General features: G+C 33.0%; 1 protein-coding gene across 2 annotated transcripts; it reads right to left on the minus strand.

Moving 5' to 3' along the window:
* Positions 1 to 948: 948 nt before the first annotated feature.
* On the minus strand, positions 949 to 21301 carry LOC144971480 (acylglycerol kinase, mitochondrial-like). 2 transcript variants are annotated; one of them, XM_078912433.1, is made up of 14 exons: positions 21103 to 21301; positions 15940 to 15979; positions 14067 to 14149; positions 12935 to 13010; positions 11963 to 12061; positions 11387 to 11419; positions 10334 to 10428; positions 9875 to 9944; positions 9456 to 9535; positions 8303 to 8520; positions 7469 to 7590; positions 6022 to 6089; positions 3462 to 3555; positions 949 to 2293 (listed from the first exon to the last, which is right to left on the minus strand). In XM_078912433.1, exons 1-14 carry the CDS (start codon positions 21210 to 21212, stop codon positions 2189 to 2191), a joined length of 1293 nt encoding a protein of 430 aa, XP_078768559.1. In that variant the 5' UTR covers positions 21213 to 21301; the 3' UTR covers positions 949 to 2188. The 2 variants fall into 2 exon arrangements, with proteins under 2 accessions (XP_078768559.1, XP_078768560.1); XM_078912434.1 differs by lacking the exons at positions 15940 to 15979; positions 21103 to 21301 and adding an exon at positions 14688 to 14733 and having other exon boundaries at positions 1743 to 2293.
* Between the last annotated feature and the right edge of the window lie 158 nt (positions 21302 to 21459).

A 21459-nucleotide genomic window follows, 5' to 3' on the forward strand; every position in this document is an offset into this window, starting at 1 on the left:
AAAAGATATGCTACTTCCCTAACTAAAAAAGATGAACTTGCCAAACTTCGCAATGCTGGTGACCATGCACACAATATCAATACGCTGATGCAAGGAACAGGCATGGTGGTGGTCAAAAGAAGGAAAAAAACTAGCCTATCATAAGACACAAATCAATATGGAATACCATCCCTTGCTCTAAAACTAGGACATAGTTTGGCGCACTGCTGTATTCTGTTGAAAGCTAAAGCTATTGAGACTGGAGATACAGTTATGAAAGAGAGAACGGGTGCATATTATCAGCTTCACACAAGTATGTGGAATCAGGAAATAACTAGCAATGCCGCAAGAAACCTACATGAAAAAAAGAAAAATACCACAAAGACTATTCCACTCACAGATGATGTGTCAAAGCTGTCGAAGTACCTCACTAGTGAAACTGAAAAGTTGACCATGGAAATGTTGGCGCCAAAAGGCATTGTCAAGGAAAAATGGGAAAGACTCGGTGTGATTACGCTAGTACGAATAATATTATTCAACAGAAGAAGGCAAAGGGAGGCTTCAAAGATGAAATTGTCTGACTACACCCAGGGAATAAATACCGACAAGCACAATGAGGACGTTCTCAAAGAGCTTAGCCCTTTTGAAAAAGAACTTTGTAGTGTAGAGTCTTATCACGGATCGAGATAATTGTTGAATGACTGTGACTTTCTATCTTTTGGTTTTAATGCAGTTTATGCCGAATTTGGCATTGTTCTAGGTTAAAGCATGGTTGAATAAAATTTTGAATAAAATGTTGAATTATATGTTAATTTCCTTTATGATTATCATTGCTAGGAAACATAAGCTATTTCTAATCTCTGCTATTGCTATGTTAATCTTAAAACAACAAACAAAATAAACAAAGACAATCAAACAACAACAACAAACAAACAATCAAAAACAAAACAAAACAAAAAAACAATGGCGTCATATAGCGGAAACATTTATTCTTCAAACGTACCACTATGATAATGTATGTAAAATAATGCAACCCATAAGGAAAATAATGGTGAATTCATTTCAGAATAAAGTTTAAAGATAGCTATCTTTTCAGTCCAAAGGCTATGAGACTTGTATTATTTAATGACTTAGTCACGAAATAACGATGTACCATCATTTTGTCCTGACATTAATAGGCAAATCATATTGTTTAGGTTCGATTCCAGAATGGAACCAATGAGAACATAAAAATACAATATTCCAATGCACATAGATTAAGAATCTAGATGCCCGGAGTACATTTCTAAAAAGTCTCTTTTATGTTTGTTTTTCATGTTTTTGTGTAACATGCTTGAGGTTCAAAGGTCATGCGATGTCCACTTAGTGATACGTCCCAATAATGTATGAGTAAAATAATGTTGATATGAAAATTGAAGCAGAGGGCTGAAATTTGGCATACACCAATCTTTTCATGTCTAGGTGATACATTTAAAAAATCAGCCTGTTTGTATTATTGGTTTTTGAGCTATGATACGTCCATACAATGTAGGATTTGGTGAGAGTCCTCTTAATGTGTCCGAGACACGTATGTGTGTGTGTGTGTGTGTGTGTGTGTGTGTGTGCAGGGAAGAGAGTTGGTGGCAAAGTAAAGAGGGCTTCAAAGGAGGTGTGTGGGCTGTGTTGAATGGATACAAGAGAGAGTATTGTGTGACAATTATAACTGGAATTTTGCTTGGTAATCGGCAATATTTTTTTTTAAAGCTTCTTCAATTATTTGGCAATTTCTTTTTGGTTTAAAGATAATTTGAGCACAATGGCCTTCGGTTTATCGATATTTGGGTAACAGAAACAAAGAGGAAAAAATGACAACATTTTAATTTCCTTTCAGTTTAGCAGTCTTAGTGGTTTAGACATTTTTGGTTTAACTGGTTTTCACTGTATGAGAAAAAATAATAATAATATAATATATAAAGAATATTTTAAAATATCCCAATGTTTACATTAAAATTTCTTTTTAAAAACTGAAATTTTAGTTTTTAACAACATGAATAAAAGTAAAAAACAAAAAAAAATATTTTGTAAACAAAAAAATTAAATTAAAAATAAATGACATTAAACAGATAAGAATAGGAATAATTTTCAAAAACTAAATAAAATGAAAGAAATATATTTTTTTACACTCTTGGAAAACTATCATACATCCTAATCTTTATCATCACAAATGTTGTCATCTTGCAGACTGGGCACAAAAAAAGTTGAGTTTATTCCGCAGAAGAGACACGTCCATGGGGATGGCTTCAAAGGACTCTCCATCTATGTTAAACCATTCAACCTGTTGATACAAGTTTCACATTATACGGGAAATAGATTCAGATTTGGAAATTGTCAAAATTATTAGGAACCATGAAAAAAATGAAACCAATCCAATTTGAAAATTGATGAATAATAAACAATAATTTGGAGTCCAGTTAAGATAAACTCCCTGAAGATAAAATCTAGTTTAAAATAAACTTTTCATCAAGTCCTATTTTTTCCTAATATAAGCCACTAATCAAAGCTTGGTTTAGATAAATACAAATCAGTCTAGGTCCAGTTAAAAAAAACTTTTTTGTGGCCTTCTTTTTCCACCTCCATGTGCCAACATCAGACATGCCAAATTGAAAACTTCACATTTAGTAATTTTTATGTCAATTTTTAGTAATTCGACAAGGAAATAAGTAATTTTTGAAATCGTGTAAGAACAGCCACAATTTGACATTGATAATCACTTCCACATTACATCGTCATGCTTAGGCTCTGTAGAAATGCTTTTTTTTTATTGTTGTTATTATCATCATCATCATCATCATTATTATTGTTAGTATTACTATTATTATTATTATTATTGTTAGTATTATTATTATTATTATTATTATTATTATTATTATTATTATTATTATTATTATCATTATGATTTAAGTATTACTGATAATTGTAAATTCATAATTTTCCATAAAATTTAGTATTTTCGTAATCGGCTAAGAAATGTGTCTAATATTCGTAAAATTACAAAAAATTCGTAAGATTCGGCAGGCATGCAACATCAATCCTGATCAGTAGCATGCACTCGCACATGAAGCCATCCCAGTCACACAATGCTTCATCTTTACTCGCCACATTTCATTTGGCTAGGCCTGCACGGGGTTGGAGAGAGAGAGAGAGAGGCCCCTCTTTCTTTGTTCACCATTTGGGACTAGGCTAAGGCTAAGTACACTTGTATTGTGTTAAAGTAGAAATGCAGAGGGAAGCATATCTACAATATGCATACAATGAAACCTTGCATTACCACCCATCCATCCCTTCAAGACCGCCAACATTGCTTATATCCTAACTCAATGACAAACGTGGACTGTGTTACTGTCATTATAACTACTCATAAGTCTGCCAGTTTTGCCAAGGACAAAAGTGCAGGTAAAGCAAGTTTTAATTATTCATTCAACAAATCAGTGTGATTACTTTACCTTTTCACTTGGTTCTATGTGAATTTTCTTTACAATGAGTTGCTCGTCCTTCTCAGAACCCATGGAAAATTCAGATTGTTTAATTCTACTCCACCTGAAAGGAAAAAGAAGAGTAACTTAGTTTAATCACCTTGTGAGAAAAATAAAAACCCTTCAGATCAAGAGCCATTCATTTGATTCAAATCTCAAACTCAGTGTATAGTTCAACTTTAAAGGTTAAACAAATTAAACAGACTGTAGAGAATAGGTATCTGTGATAAGTATAAGGTGAGAATTTTAACATTTTTATGAAAATAAAAGTACGAGGGTGGGTTGGAAAGTTTTACAATTTCCATAATAACTCCCTCATTTTTAGGAATAATTAGTTAAACAATACATCCAAAGAAAGCTTGAAATCTCAGCTACAGATTGTGTAATTTATTTTTCGCCATGGTGTCACAACCAACACAGAGCTGACAACGCTGCACCATTTGACGCATCTCGTCTTCAAAAAACAAACGTCCTTTTTTCTCTACACCAAGACCAAACATCAGCCTTCGTATCACTGTCGCTTTCATAGTGGTTTCTTTTGAGATACTCCTTCAATTTAGGGAATAAGAAGCCTGAAGGTGCTAGGTCAGGACTGTAGGGTGGATGTGGCAAGGTGGAGAAATATATTTTTCTCAGTGCGGCTTCAGTCGGGCTCTCATTTTTTCCAATGTGGCAACATAATGATTGGAATTCACTGTTTACCCTGTTCCACAAATTCGATATGAACGCCTTCAAAGTCCCAGAAAATCACGAGCAGCACTTTTTTTAGCCGACACCACAACTTTGAACTTTTTTGGACAAGGAGAATTCTTGTGTTGGTATTCCATGGACTGATGTTTGCTCTCTGGGTAATAATGGTGGATCCATGACTCGTCTTCATTGACTATTTACTTAATAAAGGCATCACCTTCTTCCTTGTACCTTTTCAATAGTTTGGAGCAAATTGTTTTCCGTTGCTCTTTCATGTCACTAGTCAACATTCGTGAGACCCATCTGGCAGACACTTTCCTGTATCCAAGGATCACTGATACAATGTGGTGTACCCTTTCCTTTGAAATTCCAACTTCTTTCGCACTGACAATTTGTCAAATGCATCATTTGCCAGAATCATGTTTTTGACTTCAGTTTGATTACTGACATTCAAGACACTTTGGGGCCACCCACAACGAGTTTGATCCTGAAGTTTCGTTTTGAGATTGGGTCTCCTCCTTCCACGAACCTTACCCATAGCCAAACGATGCTGTAATCAACACAAGCGTCATCATAAACACGCTTTATTCTGATATGGATTTCAATGGAAGAACAGCCTTCAGCATTCAGAAATTCAAAACAGCACGCTACTTGTATCGAATATCATTTGGTGAAGCCATTTTCATTTTTTGTCTTGGCAGGGGTTGTTGACCACATAATAGGACAAAAGTGATTACGTCACACAAAGACGTCACTAACCTGAGAAATTTTGACACACCAAAGCCAATTGGTGAGAGAGTATCTATACCAAATATTAAGGCTCCAAGTTAAACATCTTTAAAATTATGACGAAAATTGGAGTCCACCCTCGTAGAATAAGAATACTGCCATCAAGAATGGATGTGGCATAGAATCAGCCATTACAATAATTAATAAGCAGCTTCTAAGACACATTTAAAAGCAGTGAATAGTTGTAAAAGTTTGCTGTATATTACAGAAGGCAGTAAAATTTTATATACTGCCAATAAAATATTCATAAAGAGATCATCATACAAGCATTCCAATCCTATGTTCTTGTGCAAAATACTCATTTGATGGCAAACAACATATTTCAAGTTACACAGAAACGAGTTTAAGATTCATGAGCTGAAAGGAAAATTGTGAATAATGAGCAAGTAAAATTCACTCTAAAAATAAAACTGGTTTAGTTTTTGCATTTGTGTTTTTAACAATTGCACTATATCAATAAAGGACCTACTATTTGCAATTATCTTTTATCTTCAATTAAGTGTTCGTAATGCTTCAGCTTAACAATGGTTAAGGTGGTTAGGATTTTCATAAAAAAACATAAAATCTTAAAAACATGTAATTGCCATTTGAATCAAATGACTTTAATAGAAAGTTGAAAACATATCAAATTAATATATAAAGTGTTGCTATTGGTTCTTGGTTGTATATTTTTAAATTTTTGTGCATTTGCATATATATATATATATATATATATATATATATATATATATATATATATATATATATATATTATATATATATATATATATATATATATATATATATATATATATATATATATATATATATATGTATACATTGTCGCCATAGATTCTCAACTTTGTGTTTATACATTTTCATGCATGCCACGTCTGTAAACGAATTTCCATTTTTTTGGATGAATAAAGTATATATTATTATTATTATTATTATTATTATTATTATTATTATTATTATTATTATTATTATTATTATTATTATTATTATTATTATTATTATTATTTTTATTTTTATTAATAATAGTATTATTATTATTATTGGACATACTCACCCCTCGGAAACGACTTCCATTTTTGATGGGTTTTCTGGACCAAATCCAACTTGGAGAGCCTCCACTTGCTGCTCACAGGTGGAATGAAACATAGTGAAGTTATTACATTATTATTGTGGAATGAAACATAGTGAAGTTATTACATTATTAGTTTTTTTGAGTAAAATAAAACAATGCAAGCTTTAATATAATTTTAATATCATAATCATTGAATTGTTTCTCGATTTTTTAAAAAGTTGGTTGCGGAGAGCAGGTTTGTTAATGGACTCTTTCATGTCATTTATGCAAAAAAAATCGTCTGAAAAAAAAAAAAACATTTTCTTTCCTTTTTTTTTTCTCTTTCATACAGAATCACATATTTCCAGATTCTGTTCCAACAAGCAAAGTCCTATGATTGAATGTGAAGCTGTTTTAAAGGACAGATAAAGGATATGATTGGGTAGCGAGGCAGGGCACTGTTTATGACTTTAAGAAATGAGTGCTATTTGATACAAGGCACTAAAAAGATGTCCATTATAATATATATATATATATAAAAGAGTAGCTGTCCGTTCAATAAATGTGCTGATAAGTCGACTCAAAATTTATGATTCCAGTGATGAATTAAAGTTGAACTCAATTTCTATTCTCTTAATAGGCAAAACAATTTTTGACTCCATTGAGCTTTTTACTTGGGCACAGAGAGATAATTTCTGCATTTGATATCTTATATATATATATATTATATATTTCGCTCTTTTATCGTAGAATTCTTTCTCAATGTTAAAAATGGAAAATGGTTCATATAAATTTTGATTTGATTTGAAAATAATGAGAGGAACCACTAACTGGTATCGTTTCAATGCAAGTACTCCTACCTCATTGTCATACTCGCTAACCAGAAGGTTGACCCTCAACACAAGTGACAAAAATAATGTGTGTCTGTCTTCAGTGGGATTTGAGGAAACAAATCTGATTGTTCGATAAAATCATAACGATATCGAATCAATCTCATAATACACACAAACAATCTTCATGTCAATTATAAACATCGTGTAAAATTTGGTGACGATTGGTCCAGTGGTTTTGGAGCCTTAGTGTTCCAAAAAATCCAATTTGTCAAATATATAATAATAGATATCTCTATCAAGATAAAAAAAAAAAACAAAAAGTAGTCCCTCAGAACCACCAGGCCCATGGAGCCAGAATTTATCCCGGTTTCTATAGTGTGAAACGGACTATAGCAATATCCTGCTACCCTTTGGATAGGACGCTAGTATTTTGCAAAGTACTTTCCACAACAGACCCAGCTACCCAATCAGAAAAAAATCTCAACAGCACCCGTGAAGCAAGTGCTCTACCTACTGAGCTATTGGGACCCCCTATATCAAGATACAAGCATCAGAAATTTTGAATGTGAAATAAAAATAAATAAAAATCCTTGTCAATGATTCATTGGATAATTTACCGATCTGGACTTGGCAAGTTTAGTTGTTGTAACAGTCAATTCTACAGTTGAAACATCAGTGTGGATGGCTTGCTTCATTTCTTCCTTTAATTTCTCCTCTCTCTTCGCTCTGGCTTCTTCCTCTGTAAGGAAATAATATGCACACCACAATATGTTGGTAAGAATGTCAAATGCCTGATATATAAAAAAGCATAGTATAAATCTGTAGATTTTTGAAAAATTAGGAATATCTTCCCCTTTAGCTGACTTTAAATCTTAGTAACAAGATCATAACAGTGAGAGAGAGGAAATTGTTTAGTTAAACAAGTTCTCACTGAGCTTCCCTCACTACTGTGATGACTATCATTGTTATAATTTACCATTTCATTGTTATAATTTACCATTTCAATTTAACAAAAATTAAAACTCTGCTCTAATATTTCAAGACTTGTATTTGTAATGGTATTATTGTTTTATATTGTTTTGTTATTCGCCGAAGAAGTGTTTGAATTGTCCCACAATATTTTTATCTGAGCATTATAAGTTTTAGATCTACAATTGTTTCCTTGTCACTTTTTAATTTTTACTTTCTAATTGTGGACATGTGTTTTGCTTTTTTAATCAATTGCTCAAAACAATAATCAAATGAATGGGAAAGAACAATGATTCCATTATATGCCAAAATGCAAGTGACATTAAGAACTCAATCATTTTAAAATATGTAAATATTTGAGACTTAGATAGAACTTTATAACAATCATTTCAGTTTGTATGTCATCCGTCTATTCAAATCATCAATGGCTACTTCAATATCCTGAACTACTACATCAATGAGACTCCCAACACAAACGTTACCTAGTTGTATAGCTTTCTGTTTCCGTCTAAACAGGAAATCAAAAAAACTATAGCCCGCAACAGGCTTCTTTCCCTGCCCGTTGAGGTCATCTTCTTCATCCATGTTGTCTTCTGTAGCTTCAATGTAAGTAATGGCTGCTTTTAGAGTCGGTGGCCATTCTTTCATGACAGTCCTCAAATATGTCCACCGTGACTTCAGAGGGCCAAAATACCAATACCTAGAGTAATAAATGTTAACCATAGTCAAGCTCTTTTATTTTTATTGCATAACCAGATGAGAAAAGTGTTTTGAAAATGTTTTAATCAAAGAAAATAAAACACAATCCATTTATGAAGACTTTAAAACGTTGAAATAATAAGTTGAATCTACAAAGTAAAAAAGGGTAATTATAAAATAAATTTTTTAAAAAACTTTGACCATCAAATTTCACAAATGAAGTAAAGTAGTCAGAACCGGTAATCAGCTGAGACTTAAACTTCTGATAAATTGAGCTGAGTATTGTTGCAATGTATATCATTGATTATAAAGTTTTTGCAATTCTGGACCTTGTCACAGTATGCCCTAATAAAGTTTTTAGTAAATCACTCAAGTATAGCATAAAAAAAAAACATCCAAGCTAACTCTTACTTTAATCAACAAAACCAGAACTGATAAAAGTGTAAATATTAAGATTAGAATGAATCAATTGTATCAGCATTTAAATATATCTTATCTACATCAAAACTCAGTCAAGCACATAGGGGATGACAATAACAGCCATTAAAAATATTTTTAATGGAATATTTTCATTAAACAAAAAAATCCTAAATTCCACCAACCAGACATCATTAATCAACACTGTGGAAGATCCACTAAAACTATATATTATTATGTGAAAAGATTAATCAATGGAATTTTTTTAAAAATATTTAAAAGGACGAAAATAGATTGGAGACAAAATGTGAAAACCACCAATCAATATCACGATTCAAGCCCTTTAGTCCTTCCAAGTAGTGAGGTTCGTGATAGTTTACCATAAACTAAAAAAAAAAAAAAAAGAGGGAGAAAATAAAATTTAGGCAGACATCTGATAGGTACAATATATTGTAAGTGGCTCTATAATCAAAGAAGGTGTGAGCCCAGGGGGAGCACTAATTTAACTACTTCTCTTACTTAGACTTTCTTTCTTCAGCTTCTCTGTAAGCTCCTGCCTCTAAGCCACATAAGGAATAGATTGTCTTGCCTTCACCTCCCTGTCATAAAGCAAATTGAAGTGAAAAAGACATTGAATATAATGCATCAATAACAATAATAATAATTTTGAAAAAAAAAAAAATCAATAAATAATAATAACAATAATAATAATAATAATAATAATAATAATAATAATAATAATAATAATAATAATAATAATAATAATAATACAAATAATAATAATAATAATAATAATAATAATAATAATAATAATAATAATAATAATAATAATAATAATAATAATAATAATAATAATAATAAGGATAAAAATAATGAAAAATGAAAGACATGAAAGGAAACAAATCAATTTGTTCAAAAACTGTTAGCGTCATACTCACATCAAATTTTATGACATCTGTTTTCTTTGTGAATGCACGGACAACAGCAATAGCTGCCTCGGCAATTATCCTGAAATACATTTTGATATAACAAATACATTTTTTCCACCCTAAAATATATTAATTATTACTTTGAAATACCAAATTATTGACGTTGTGTAGTTCAAATCAGTCACATTTCAAGTTCTAAATAAAATAACAATATTTTCAACACTTCTCCAATAAAATTATAATTATAAAATCTAAATACATGAACTTAGACTTGAAATTAGAAAATGTTTTCAATTAATACCTTCCAGGAACCATTTTTTTACGCAATTAATAGATTTAGTAATATACTGTCATATGCCAATGCTAATTTGGGTGTGAATTTACTAGATATCAATAACTACTGTACGAGTACTTGATTTCTTCATCTACTGTATCTCACATGTATAAGGAACATTATTTTACACTTACTTCACTTGATCCAAGTTATGCCCAAACCAAATCTGTGCAAAACGGTTGGTCTTTCCTAGTGGAATCACACCAATAGGAATGTTTTCATGAAAGTCCTGGTGTATGTAAAACAGCAATTAATAATTAATTATATTAATAATTAATTAATTAAATAATTAATTAAGAATTAATTACAACAAATAATTTTTTATAAAAATGATATTGAATCTATAATCACTCACAAAATGAAACAGTATTCCTGTCTACATTGCCACTAAATATTTGCTACACTCTCTTGGGAGATATTTTTTGCTTATATTCATCAAAAGATGCAATCATAACATTAAATACTTGTACATCTTTGTGAAGAGTTTATGTAATATTTTTGGTAATATTAATTTCATCATCATCATCATTATCATCATCATTTTCCTACCCTGGACAGCTACCACTTTGAATATTTTGAAAAATCTATACTACATAATTTGATGTTAAATTCCTTACAACATAATCATTAATAAAGATATATCGTTGAGCCTACCTCCATGTGGAAAATAAAGTGATCATTTCTAGCATATAGTGTTCAATGATTATATAAATGAATTCCCCCAATAAATATATACTCAGTAATATCGCAGGAAAAGAATCAGATGAAAAAAAACAAAACACATTAATTTAATTTAATGCTTTTTAATTTCAGACCACCATTAGTTTTAAGTCATAAGACATTGTAATTTCCCTGATAAAAGAAGTGAGGCTTATCTATAAAAAGCTAAAAAAACCAACCTGTTAAAACAATTAAAGCATTGCACGTCATATTCTATCATCAAACGTAAAATATGGCTATTTAGTCTGGCATTATTGATTGTTTTGTTTTAGCCAATGCCAGTGGTTTGATGGCTTTTTTAATTATCTTTTTACAAATACGCCTTGTTAGAATTAATGCTTAAACCTGTCAGATTCATCTTTGCTTTTTGTGTGGAGCAAAAACGAATATTTTGGGAGGTAAATGTTATATTCAAGCATCCCACATTGAGCAAATTAACTCAAAACTGTAAAAATAGAACACAATACCTTGTTTTCTTTTCTGAGAAAACCAGTGACAGCCTGAAAAAAAAAAACAACAACAAAAAAGCAAAATTCAGAAGAAGAAAAAAATATTACTGGACTCAAAAGAGCTTCAAAAATGGTAAGTTGAAAAGTTCAAAAACTGGGAGGGATGGGGGTCCAGACTGGGCACTCAACTGATATCATTACCAGATTTAAGCAATTCGATCTTTTATCAACCCTTTGTTCTGGTAGAAAGTATGTTGTGACAGACTAGCATCATATATAATGAGTAGCAAGCAATTGTGACTCTGTTTAATGATACAGAACTGGAAATAAACTTTAACTCCATAATCCATATAGCTCTAAAGAAATACTTTCCACATATTAGAAGGCTTCGAAACAAACCCAACTGAGAATGACATCTAATGGTCACAGAAAAAGACGCCTAAATGAAAATAAGGATTTAAATATAAAACATTCATAAGACACAAACCATCAGAAATATTGATATTTTTTGCCACTCAAATTTCCCAAGTCTTCGGATGAGGCAGAATCAACATTTCCACTATTCTAATCACAACATTAATAAAAGATAATTACCTCTAAAAGAGTTCCATCTCCACCAGCTACAACCACTGCATCAGTGTCTTTGGTGTCTAACACTGACATGAACTGTTTCACTTGACCTTCATACTCTGTCTATATAAAATTAAAAAAAAAAAAAATCATATGCCTTTTTGTCTAACAAATCACGAAAATAATTTTACGTCAACGAACAATTTTTTTTCTTCAAAAACCATACAAATACTAGTTGTTTTTTGAAAGTGAGAAAAAAACAAAAAAACAACAACTTTGACTTCCCCTAACATTAAATCTTAATATAAATCTATATATTTAAAAGCTTAAAGTAAAATCAATGTAATAATTCCGAGGCAGGCAGTAACTCGCAGTTAGTAATTTGTACCTGAATCTCAGTCATCTATGACTATAAATATTTGATCTAATACAGGTACAAAGTAAAAAAAAATCTGGATATTTTCCCTATACAATCCAAAATATTCATGAAAGTGAATGATATGCACTATTCTTATTCGTAATTTTTAAATATAATTTCAAAATTTCTTGAATGGATGCAGACAAGTTCAATTCAATCGCATATCTATTTCTCTTTTTTTTTTTTAAACAACTTTTTTTAACAATAAATTTTGAATCTTGCCAGTTCTATTCTCCTCCTACTTATCTAATAACAAATATGTGGTGACCCAAGAGAACCCTAAGGAATTGTCAAAATACATTATATGGATCATTAATGTATAAACAGTGTTTTCTGAACATTTTGCAGTTAATTGAGATTTGAAGTCGGGGAAATATAGAAGCATCGATTTGAGAAAAATGCATTAAAAGATTGGACATTGTCTAACAAGCTATAATTTAATTAAGTAAAGGTGATAGAAACACAGCACACTCACTATTTTAATTGTATGGAAACACAGCAACTCACTCTTGAATGGGTATGCCAACAACCTAGTTATTGTTAATAGAGAGACAGTTTTTACCTGTAAAACAACTTACATTGACAACATTAACCTCCATGCCAGACAGGTACAGGATGGGTGCTGCCGTCTTTTCAAACAACTTTCTTGCTTTGCTATCAAAGGAGATAATATAAAGAATAGAAAGAATAACTATTCTATATCACATCAATAACTAAGAGACATTATCAAAATGATTCTATTTTATAAATGAGCTTCAATCTTTTTTAGCCACATGAAATTTCAACCTATACAAAGCTTCTAATATAATAAAATTGAATACATTATGACATGGAAATATTGTTGTTTGAATAAGTTCTCAAACTACTGAATAAATAGCTACCAAAATTTTCAAGACACGTTAGGATGTAGAGGAGTGTGTTTAGGACTCATAATATTCAATTTTAGCTTCAGTTTAAAAAAAAACATATTATCTACAAATACAGACTTTTTTTCAGCTCTTTTGATGTACGGCTGGTTTAAGGTTAGATGGGAAAGATTCACACATTTGACTTCAAACTTGAAATTGAGAAAAACCAATATCAATTTGGAATTGAGATCAATATTTGCCAACATTTCATAAGCCAGAAAGGATACTTTTGCCCAATTTGATGTAAAAGAACTTTTCACTATTCACTTAAAATTTTTACAATACCAACTACTAACTAGCAGGTTTATTGTCTGTTGTGATTTGCGATCCATATTCAATGCCATTTGGTGCTTAATTATTGAGTTAAAAAAAAAAATGTAAACATTGAGAGCCTATATTTTTTGTGTAGTGATAGTTTCATGAATATTATCATTGTGCATAATGCAGATAAAAATTCAATTGAGAAGTGAGATGTCATTTTGGCCAACTGTATGTCAAATTATAATAATGTTGAAAATGAATATTGATTTGGTTGTCTAAGGTTGTGATGGAATGATTCTCTACGAATTTGTAGCCTTTCATTTTCTCAGCCACAGGGTTCGAGATCAAGATTTAGTCGAAGACCGTGACTCAGCTTGTTTTATAAAAGAATAGCATAAGGTAAAGTTATCTTGTTCAAATCATTAAACCATTATCGAAATAAATATATGGTTCATAAACATACAGTAAAAACCCACGTTAAGGAGTGATTTAGAATCAGCTATCTATCCCACTTAATATTCTTTATAGTCTTTAAACTCACCCTCCATTTGCAGCAGGATTAAGAAAAACTGTCACTCTCCTTGGCCTATGGCCCAATTCAATCTTTTCTGATCCATATGAATGCTGAAAGTAAAATAAACAAAAGAAAGAAATATAAATTTGTTCACTGTCAAAAGTTAAATCATGTGACTAAATTGTTCAAGAAGCTGATAATTATACAATCTTGATTTACAATCCATTTGAATGAAACTCAAAACTTTTTAAAACCACTGACAATTTTGCAATCGTCATTCGAATACCAAAATTTTAAAAAAGAAACAGTTTTTTAAAAATTATTATCCTCATCATATCACCATCATCATGATTGTTAACTAGTTAAATATTGTTAGCATTACCATCTTCATTAGTGTAAATCTTATAAAGAGACCCAAAATTTAAAAATAAATTACTTCCATTTCTTTTTACCCAACAGTGTTATTAAAACCTGCCATTATATTTAAAAAAAGCTTTTTTTTCTAAATAAAAACAGTATCAGCTTTTCTTCACACTACCATAAAAGGAATAAACCAATTAAGTTTACCCATATTTTCTTTCATTTTCTTAACTTTAATTTAATTTTACTTATAATGCCAAGCAGGGCCTATTGTTACATGAGGCAGACTTTTTTGGTCTTTTCTTTGGTGTTTTCAGCATTAGGCAACATGATAAATAAGTTGATTCTGAAACAAAAATTTTCCCCCTTTAATTTTTCCAATAAAGGTATTTTACTTGCTTGTTGGATATGTAATGATAAAATATTATATATTGAATTTAATCAATGCAATACACAGTGGAAACACAAATATAATCTGAGAATATTCAAAGAGTAAAATATGGTTAGACGCAAAATTTTATGTCAATCTTAAAAACCAAACCTAATACACTGTGAAAACCAGAAGTATGTCAAAAAAAAAAGAAAGAAGAAATTACACCCAAAAAAATTGAGCATTTATATAGCGCAATATCAACTAAACATGCTCAAAGTGATTTACAAAGGGTCCCTGAACAACAGCAACATGTAACATATAGAACAAGACATGACGCCCGATAGGCAATATTACAATTTTTCCGACAAAGACAACACTGTTAACTGCCAGGTACTCATTTTACACCTGAGAAAGGTGACAGAAAGTAACTAAAGAGTCTTTTCCAAGGACTCAAATATGCGTTGAGTGAGGATCGAACCCATGATCTTCTGATCCAAAAGTGAGTGTCATACCACAAGACTACATTGCCGCATAATATAACCAACTGATATAATTGCTGCAGTAAATGCAGGGCTTGAATTTCCATGAAACATTATCATTAATATCATCATCATTATCATCATCATCATCATCATCATCGTAGAAAGAGGAAATTTACTTCACATTAACAGGAAACCAAACATAGTCACAGTTCAACTGTAGTGTGAACCACTGAAAATTTCAAAAATCATGAAATTCCATGGATCCACAGAAAATTGTGAGCCCTGCTTAATGACATCTTTTTAAAATTAAAATAAAAAGATATTAGAAATTATAAAAGAGAGCAAATAAATGCATATGACAGATTTAGGTAAATGTAAATTAATAATGATAATGATAATAATAATAATAATAATAATAATAATAATAATAATAATAATAATAATAATAATAATAATAATAATAATAATAATAATAATAATAATAATAATAATAATAATGAAGCATTTATAAAGCACACACTTCCACTCAAAGGTGCTCAGGGCGCTATGAAAAAAAACCCAACAAAACCAATAATATTTAAAAAACAGTTAAGGTACAATCAATAGTTAACTAATGAATTTGAATGATAAATGTTACTTATGCAGTGATAAAATTTTAATTCATGGAAAGTTTCTGCTAGCTTACCCTGGCCTCTTCACAGTAAGATCTTCTTAATAGGTTTTCTCTGTGGGATTAGAATAGAATAAATGGTAAAGTTTGTAAACAACTTTAGCAAATAGAACTATACTTAAACCTTCAAAACATCAATAGCCATTCTGCAACAGGGCTTTGGTAATTTTTAATTCAGAAAAGTGAGTGGAGCAGGCACTTATGTTGGTAACAACAAGATATGAAGTGAGTAGAAAAGTGCCAGAAGACAATAGAGAATAAAAATTTTTTTTTTTCGCGGCGGTGGTGGGGTTTGAACCTGCGACCTTATTGGTACGACAACTCCGCCTGGCAGGTGAGAGCGTGGCTCTACCGTGTGAGCTATCCACGAACACAAAAATATTCGTTTCAAACCCAAAGTCATTTCTAGATCCCTCTCTCACCCACTTCTTGAGATCGCCGATTCGTTCGCCACCATCGCGAAGTAATTTTGACCAGCAGTTAAGCTTAATAGCCAATATTCTCATCACAAACATATAACATAGAAACGATTGAGACATTGAGTATGCTCCGGTGTATGGGGTGAATTTTTAATTCAGAAAAGTGAGTGGAGCAGGCACTTATGTTGGTAACAACAAGATATGAAGTGAGTAGAAAAGTGCCAGAAGACAATAGAGAATAAAAATTTTTTTCGCGGCGGTGGTGGGGTTTGAACCTGCGACCTTATTGGTACGACAACTCCGCCTGGCAGGTGAGAGCGTGGCTCTACCGTGTGAGCTATCCACGAACACAAAAATATTCGTTTCAAACCCAAAGTCATTTCTAGATCCCTCTCTCACCCACTTCTTGAGATCGCCGATTCGTTCGCCACCATCGCGAAGTAATTTTGACCAGCAGTTAAGCTTAATAGCCAATATTCTCATCACAAACATATAACATAGAAACGATTGAGACATTGAGTATGCTCCGGTGTATGGGGTGAATTTTTAATTCAGAAAAGTGAGTGGAGCAGGCACTTATGTTGGTAACAACAAGATATGAAGTGAGTAGAAAAGTGCCAGAAGACAATAGAGAATAAAAAAATTTTTCGCGGCGTGGTGGGGTTTGAACCTGCGACCTTATTGGTACGACAACTCCGCCTGGCAGGTGAAGCGTGGCTCTACCGTGTGAGCTATCCACGAACACAAAATATTCGTTTCAAACCCAAAGTCATTTCTAGATCCCTCTCTCACCCACTTCTTGAGATCGCCGATTCGTTCGCCACCATCGCGAAGTAATTTTGACCAGCAGTTAAGCTTAATAGCCAATATTCCATCACAAACATATAACATAGAAACGATTGAGACATTGAGTATGCTCCGGTGTATGGGGTGAATTTTTAATTCAGAAAAGTGAGTGGAGCAGGCACTTATGTTGGTAACAACAAGATATGAGTGAGTAGAAAAGTGCCAGAAGACAATAGAGAATAAAAATTTTTTTCAGAGTGCGTGAGTGGGTTTTGAACCTTGCACCCCTATTGGTATCAAGCCAACTCCGCCTGCAGTGGCGTGGCTATACGTTGAGCTATCCAAGCTAACACAAAAATATTCGTTGAAACCAAGTCATTCTGATCCTCTTCACACCATTCTTTAGGGTGCGATCGTTCGCACCATGCGAAGTATTTTGACACAGTAAGCTTATTAGCATATTCTATCACAAACTAAACATAGAAACGATTGCGTACATAGAGAGTCCGGTTATGGGTGAAATTTTTAATTCAGAAAGTTGATGAGCAGGCACTTATTGGTAACAACAAGATATGAAGTGAGTAGAAAAGTGCCAGAAGACAATAGAGAATAAAAATTTTTTTAAAAATTAAAAATTTTAAAAATTCACCCCATACACCGGAGCATACTCAATGTCTCAATCGTTTCTATGTTATATGTTTGTGATGAGAATATTGGCTATTAAGCTTAACTGCTGGTCAAAATTACTTCGCGATGGTGGCGAACGAATCGGCGATCTCAAGAAGTGGGTGAGAGAGGGATCTAGAAATGACTTTGGGTTTGAAACGAATATTTTTGTGTTCGTGGATAGCTCACACGGTAGAGCCACGCTCTCACCTGCCAGGCGGAGTTGTCGTACCAATAAGGTCGCAGGTTCAAACCCCACCACCGCCGCGAAAAAAAATTTTTATTCTCTATTGTCTTCTGGCACTTTTCTACTCACTTCATATCTTGTTGTTACCAACATAAGTGCCTGCTCCACTCACTTTTCTGAATTAAAAATTCACCCCATACACCGGAGCATACTCAATGTCTCAATCGTTTCTATGTTATATGTTTGTGATGAGAATATTGGCTATTAAGCTTAACTGCTGGTCAAAATTACTTCGCGATGGTGGCGAACGAATCGGCGATCTCAAGAAGTGGGTGAGAGAGGGATCTAGAAATGACTTTGGGTTTGAAACGAATATTTTTGTGTTCGTGGATAGCTCACACGGTAGAGCCACGCTCTCACCTGCCAGGCGGAGTTGTCGTACCAATAAGGTCGCAGGTTCAAACCCCACCACCGCCGCGAAAAAATTTTTTATTCTCTATTGTCTTCTGGCACTTTTCTACTCACTTCATATCTTGTTGTTACCAACATAAGTGCCTGCTCCACTCACTTTTCTGAATTAAAAATTCACCCCATACACCGGAGCATACTCAATGTCTCAATCGTTTCTATGTTATATGTTTGTGATGAGAATATTGGCTATTAAGCTTAACTGCTGGTCAAAATTACTTCGCGATGGTGGCGAACGAATCGGCGATCTCAAGAAGTGGGTGAGAGAGGGATCTAGAAATGACTTTGGGTTTGAAACGAATATTTTTGTGTTCGTGGATAGCTCACACGGTAGAGCCACGCTCTCACCTGCCAGGCGGAGTTGTCGTACCAATAAGGTCGCAGGTTCAAACCCCACCACCGCCGCGAAAAAATTTTTTATTCTCTATTGTCTTCTGGCACTTTTCTACACACTTCATATCTTGTTGTTACCAACATAAGTGCCTGCTCCACTCACTTTTCTGAATTAAAAATTCACCCCATACACCGGAGCATACTCAATGTCTCAATCGTTTCTATGTTATATGTTTGTGATGAGAATATTGGCTATTAAGCTTAACTGCTGGTCAAAATTACTTCGCGATGGTGGCGAACGAATCGGCGATCTCAAGAAGTGGGTGAGAGAGGGATCTAGAAATGACTTTGGGTTTGAAACGAATATTTTTGTGTTCGTGGATAGCTCACACGGTAGAGCCACGCTCTCACCTGCCAGGCGGAGTTGTCGTACCAATAAGGTCGCAGGTTCAAACCCCACCACCGCCGCGAAAAAATTTTTTATTCTCTATTGTCTTCTGGCACTTTTCTACTCACTTCATATCTTGTTGTTACCAACATAAGTGCCTGCTCCACTCACTTTTCTGAATTAAAAATTCACCCCATACACCGGAGCATACTCAATGTCTCAATCGTTTCTATGTTATATGTTTGTGATGAGAATATTGGCTATTAAGCTTAACTGCTGGTCAAAATTACTTCGCGATTGTGGCGAACGAATCGGCGATCTCAAGAAGTGGGTGAGAGAGGGATCTAGAAATGACTTTGGGTTTGAAACGAATATTTTTGTGTTCGTGGATAGCTCACACGGTAGAGCCACGCTCTCACCTGCCAGGCGGAGTTGTCGTACCAATAAGGTCGCAGGTTCAAACCCCACCACCGCCGCGAAAAAATTTTTTATTCTCTATTGTCTTCTGGCACTTTTCTACTCACTTCATTTCGGGCTTTGGTAATTGTAACAGCAGTGTTTTTCAATACCAGATCCATTCAAAATTGGGATTTTTAATGCTAACAAAATGGTATTTTTAATGTCATTAAGTCAATGGATTTGGTGAATTGATATTTTTTCACTCAAAGCATATTTAGTGCAAAATATGTATGCATTTTATTGTAGGTACAAATAAATGGAGAGTCTTCCTTAACGTGTTTCCTCAATGACAATGGAATATAAAATTGGATTGGTTCAAGATCCCAACAATAAATGACTGATTGATGTTCCCAGATTTAAACCATCTCTGGCTGAAAAATCTTTCTCTTTCGTCCAAAAGTATGGAACAAATTAGACCAAAAAATCAAAGACACCCCCGAGCTTAAAAATTCCTTTTCAGGTAGGCTTTCAAGTAGTAATAATATTTGTGTTTTCTGTTACCTATTATCTATATGGGTGGCACCTTAGACTTAGAGCATGAAGAATCTATGCGCTGAATAAGATGGAAAAATAATCATAGCGAGTCTTTCTTATTCTTAAGGGTTTGTTTCATGATGGTAAGACTCGCTGCTTCAATTTACAATATATCAATATCTGGGTAAGTTTCCTTTAAATTTTTAAGTTGAATAAAATCAAGGGAAACCCATCGAACATGAAATTGCCTAAGCAATTGAACATATTTAATATTTAATGGGTTAAATCGTATTGTCTGATTTTTATTAAATAACACACACACACACACACAGAGATAGAGAAAGAGAGAGAGAGAGAGAGAGAGAGAGAGAGAGAGAGAGAGAGAGAGAGAGAGAGAGAGAGAGAGAATAGAGAAAGATGCATTGATGCAGCCGCAAACCAGTTACAGAAGTTTGAGTTACCGTGTACGAGTACGGTAGATCCTGAGGCTAGGTGTCATATATACTTCATTTGACACTAGTTGTGTGTGTGTGTGGGAAGGGGGGGGGGGGTAATAGTAATAGACAAAAATGGATATAATTAGATAGAACCAATATAGCTGGGAGTTGCTTAGATTTGAATGCTTCATTTGTGACTTACGTCTCATAACAACGCCCCATACTTTAAATTTAATGCCATTCTAGTGAAACTGAAACTCGATGGATTTCAGTCATTGTCATTGAGAATGAATCGTAGATTAAAGATAGAATTTCATCGTTTTTGAAAGTGCTTTTTTTACTTACAGATCCAACTTCATTGCAATTTTTTGAAGAAAAAAAAAAGAATTTGGAAAATCAATATCAACAAGTAGCTGAAACTGTAACCACTGTACTGTACTGTAGACTGTCTACTAGATAGACGTCTATCTATCTAGATATTAATCTCTCTTGGGGGCTGGGGACTGGGGAGACTGAATAAGAATAGAGTGGCGGAGTATGATGAGAGACAGAAAATCATACTTATGCTTCTCTCTTAGGAATTTGAGACCATACACAGATACACAGAAACCGAAGGTTGACTTTTTCCAATGAGTCCGGAGAGTTTTTGCTGTTTTGATAACGAATGCCATAATAAAATTCTCTGATTTTTATGACTTTGCCTTTGCTTTTCATGTCATGTTCATGGGGGCATCCATTTTCCTTCAATTATAATTGATTCCATACAAAAAGATAGGTAGGCTAATGCATTGAGAACTTGCAAATTATGAGGATTGATAAAAGTTAATAAAAGGCAATACAAAGCGGTATCATTTTTTAAAATGTTAATGCCGATGAGAAAATTATCATTTCATCTGTTCTGTTATTCCACTCCAATTG

This window comes from Berghia stephanieae, chromosome 4, assembly GCF_034508935.2.
Source record: "Berghia stephanieae isolate SIO BIC M18660-M18661 chromosome 4, UCSD_Bste_1.3, whole genome shotgun sequence".
NCBI classification, from domain to species: domain Eukaryota; kingdom Metazoa; phylum Mollusca; class Gastropoda; order Nudibranchia; family Aeolidiidae; genus Berghia; species Berghia stephanieae.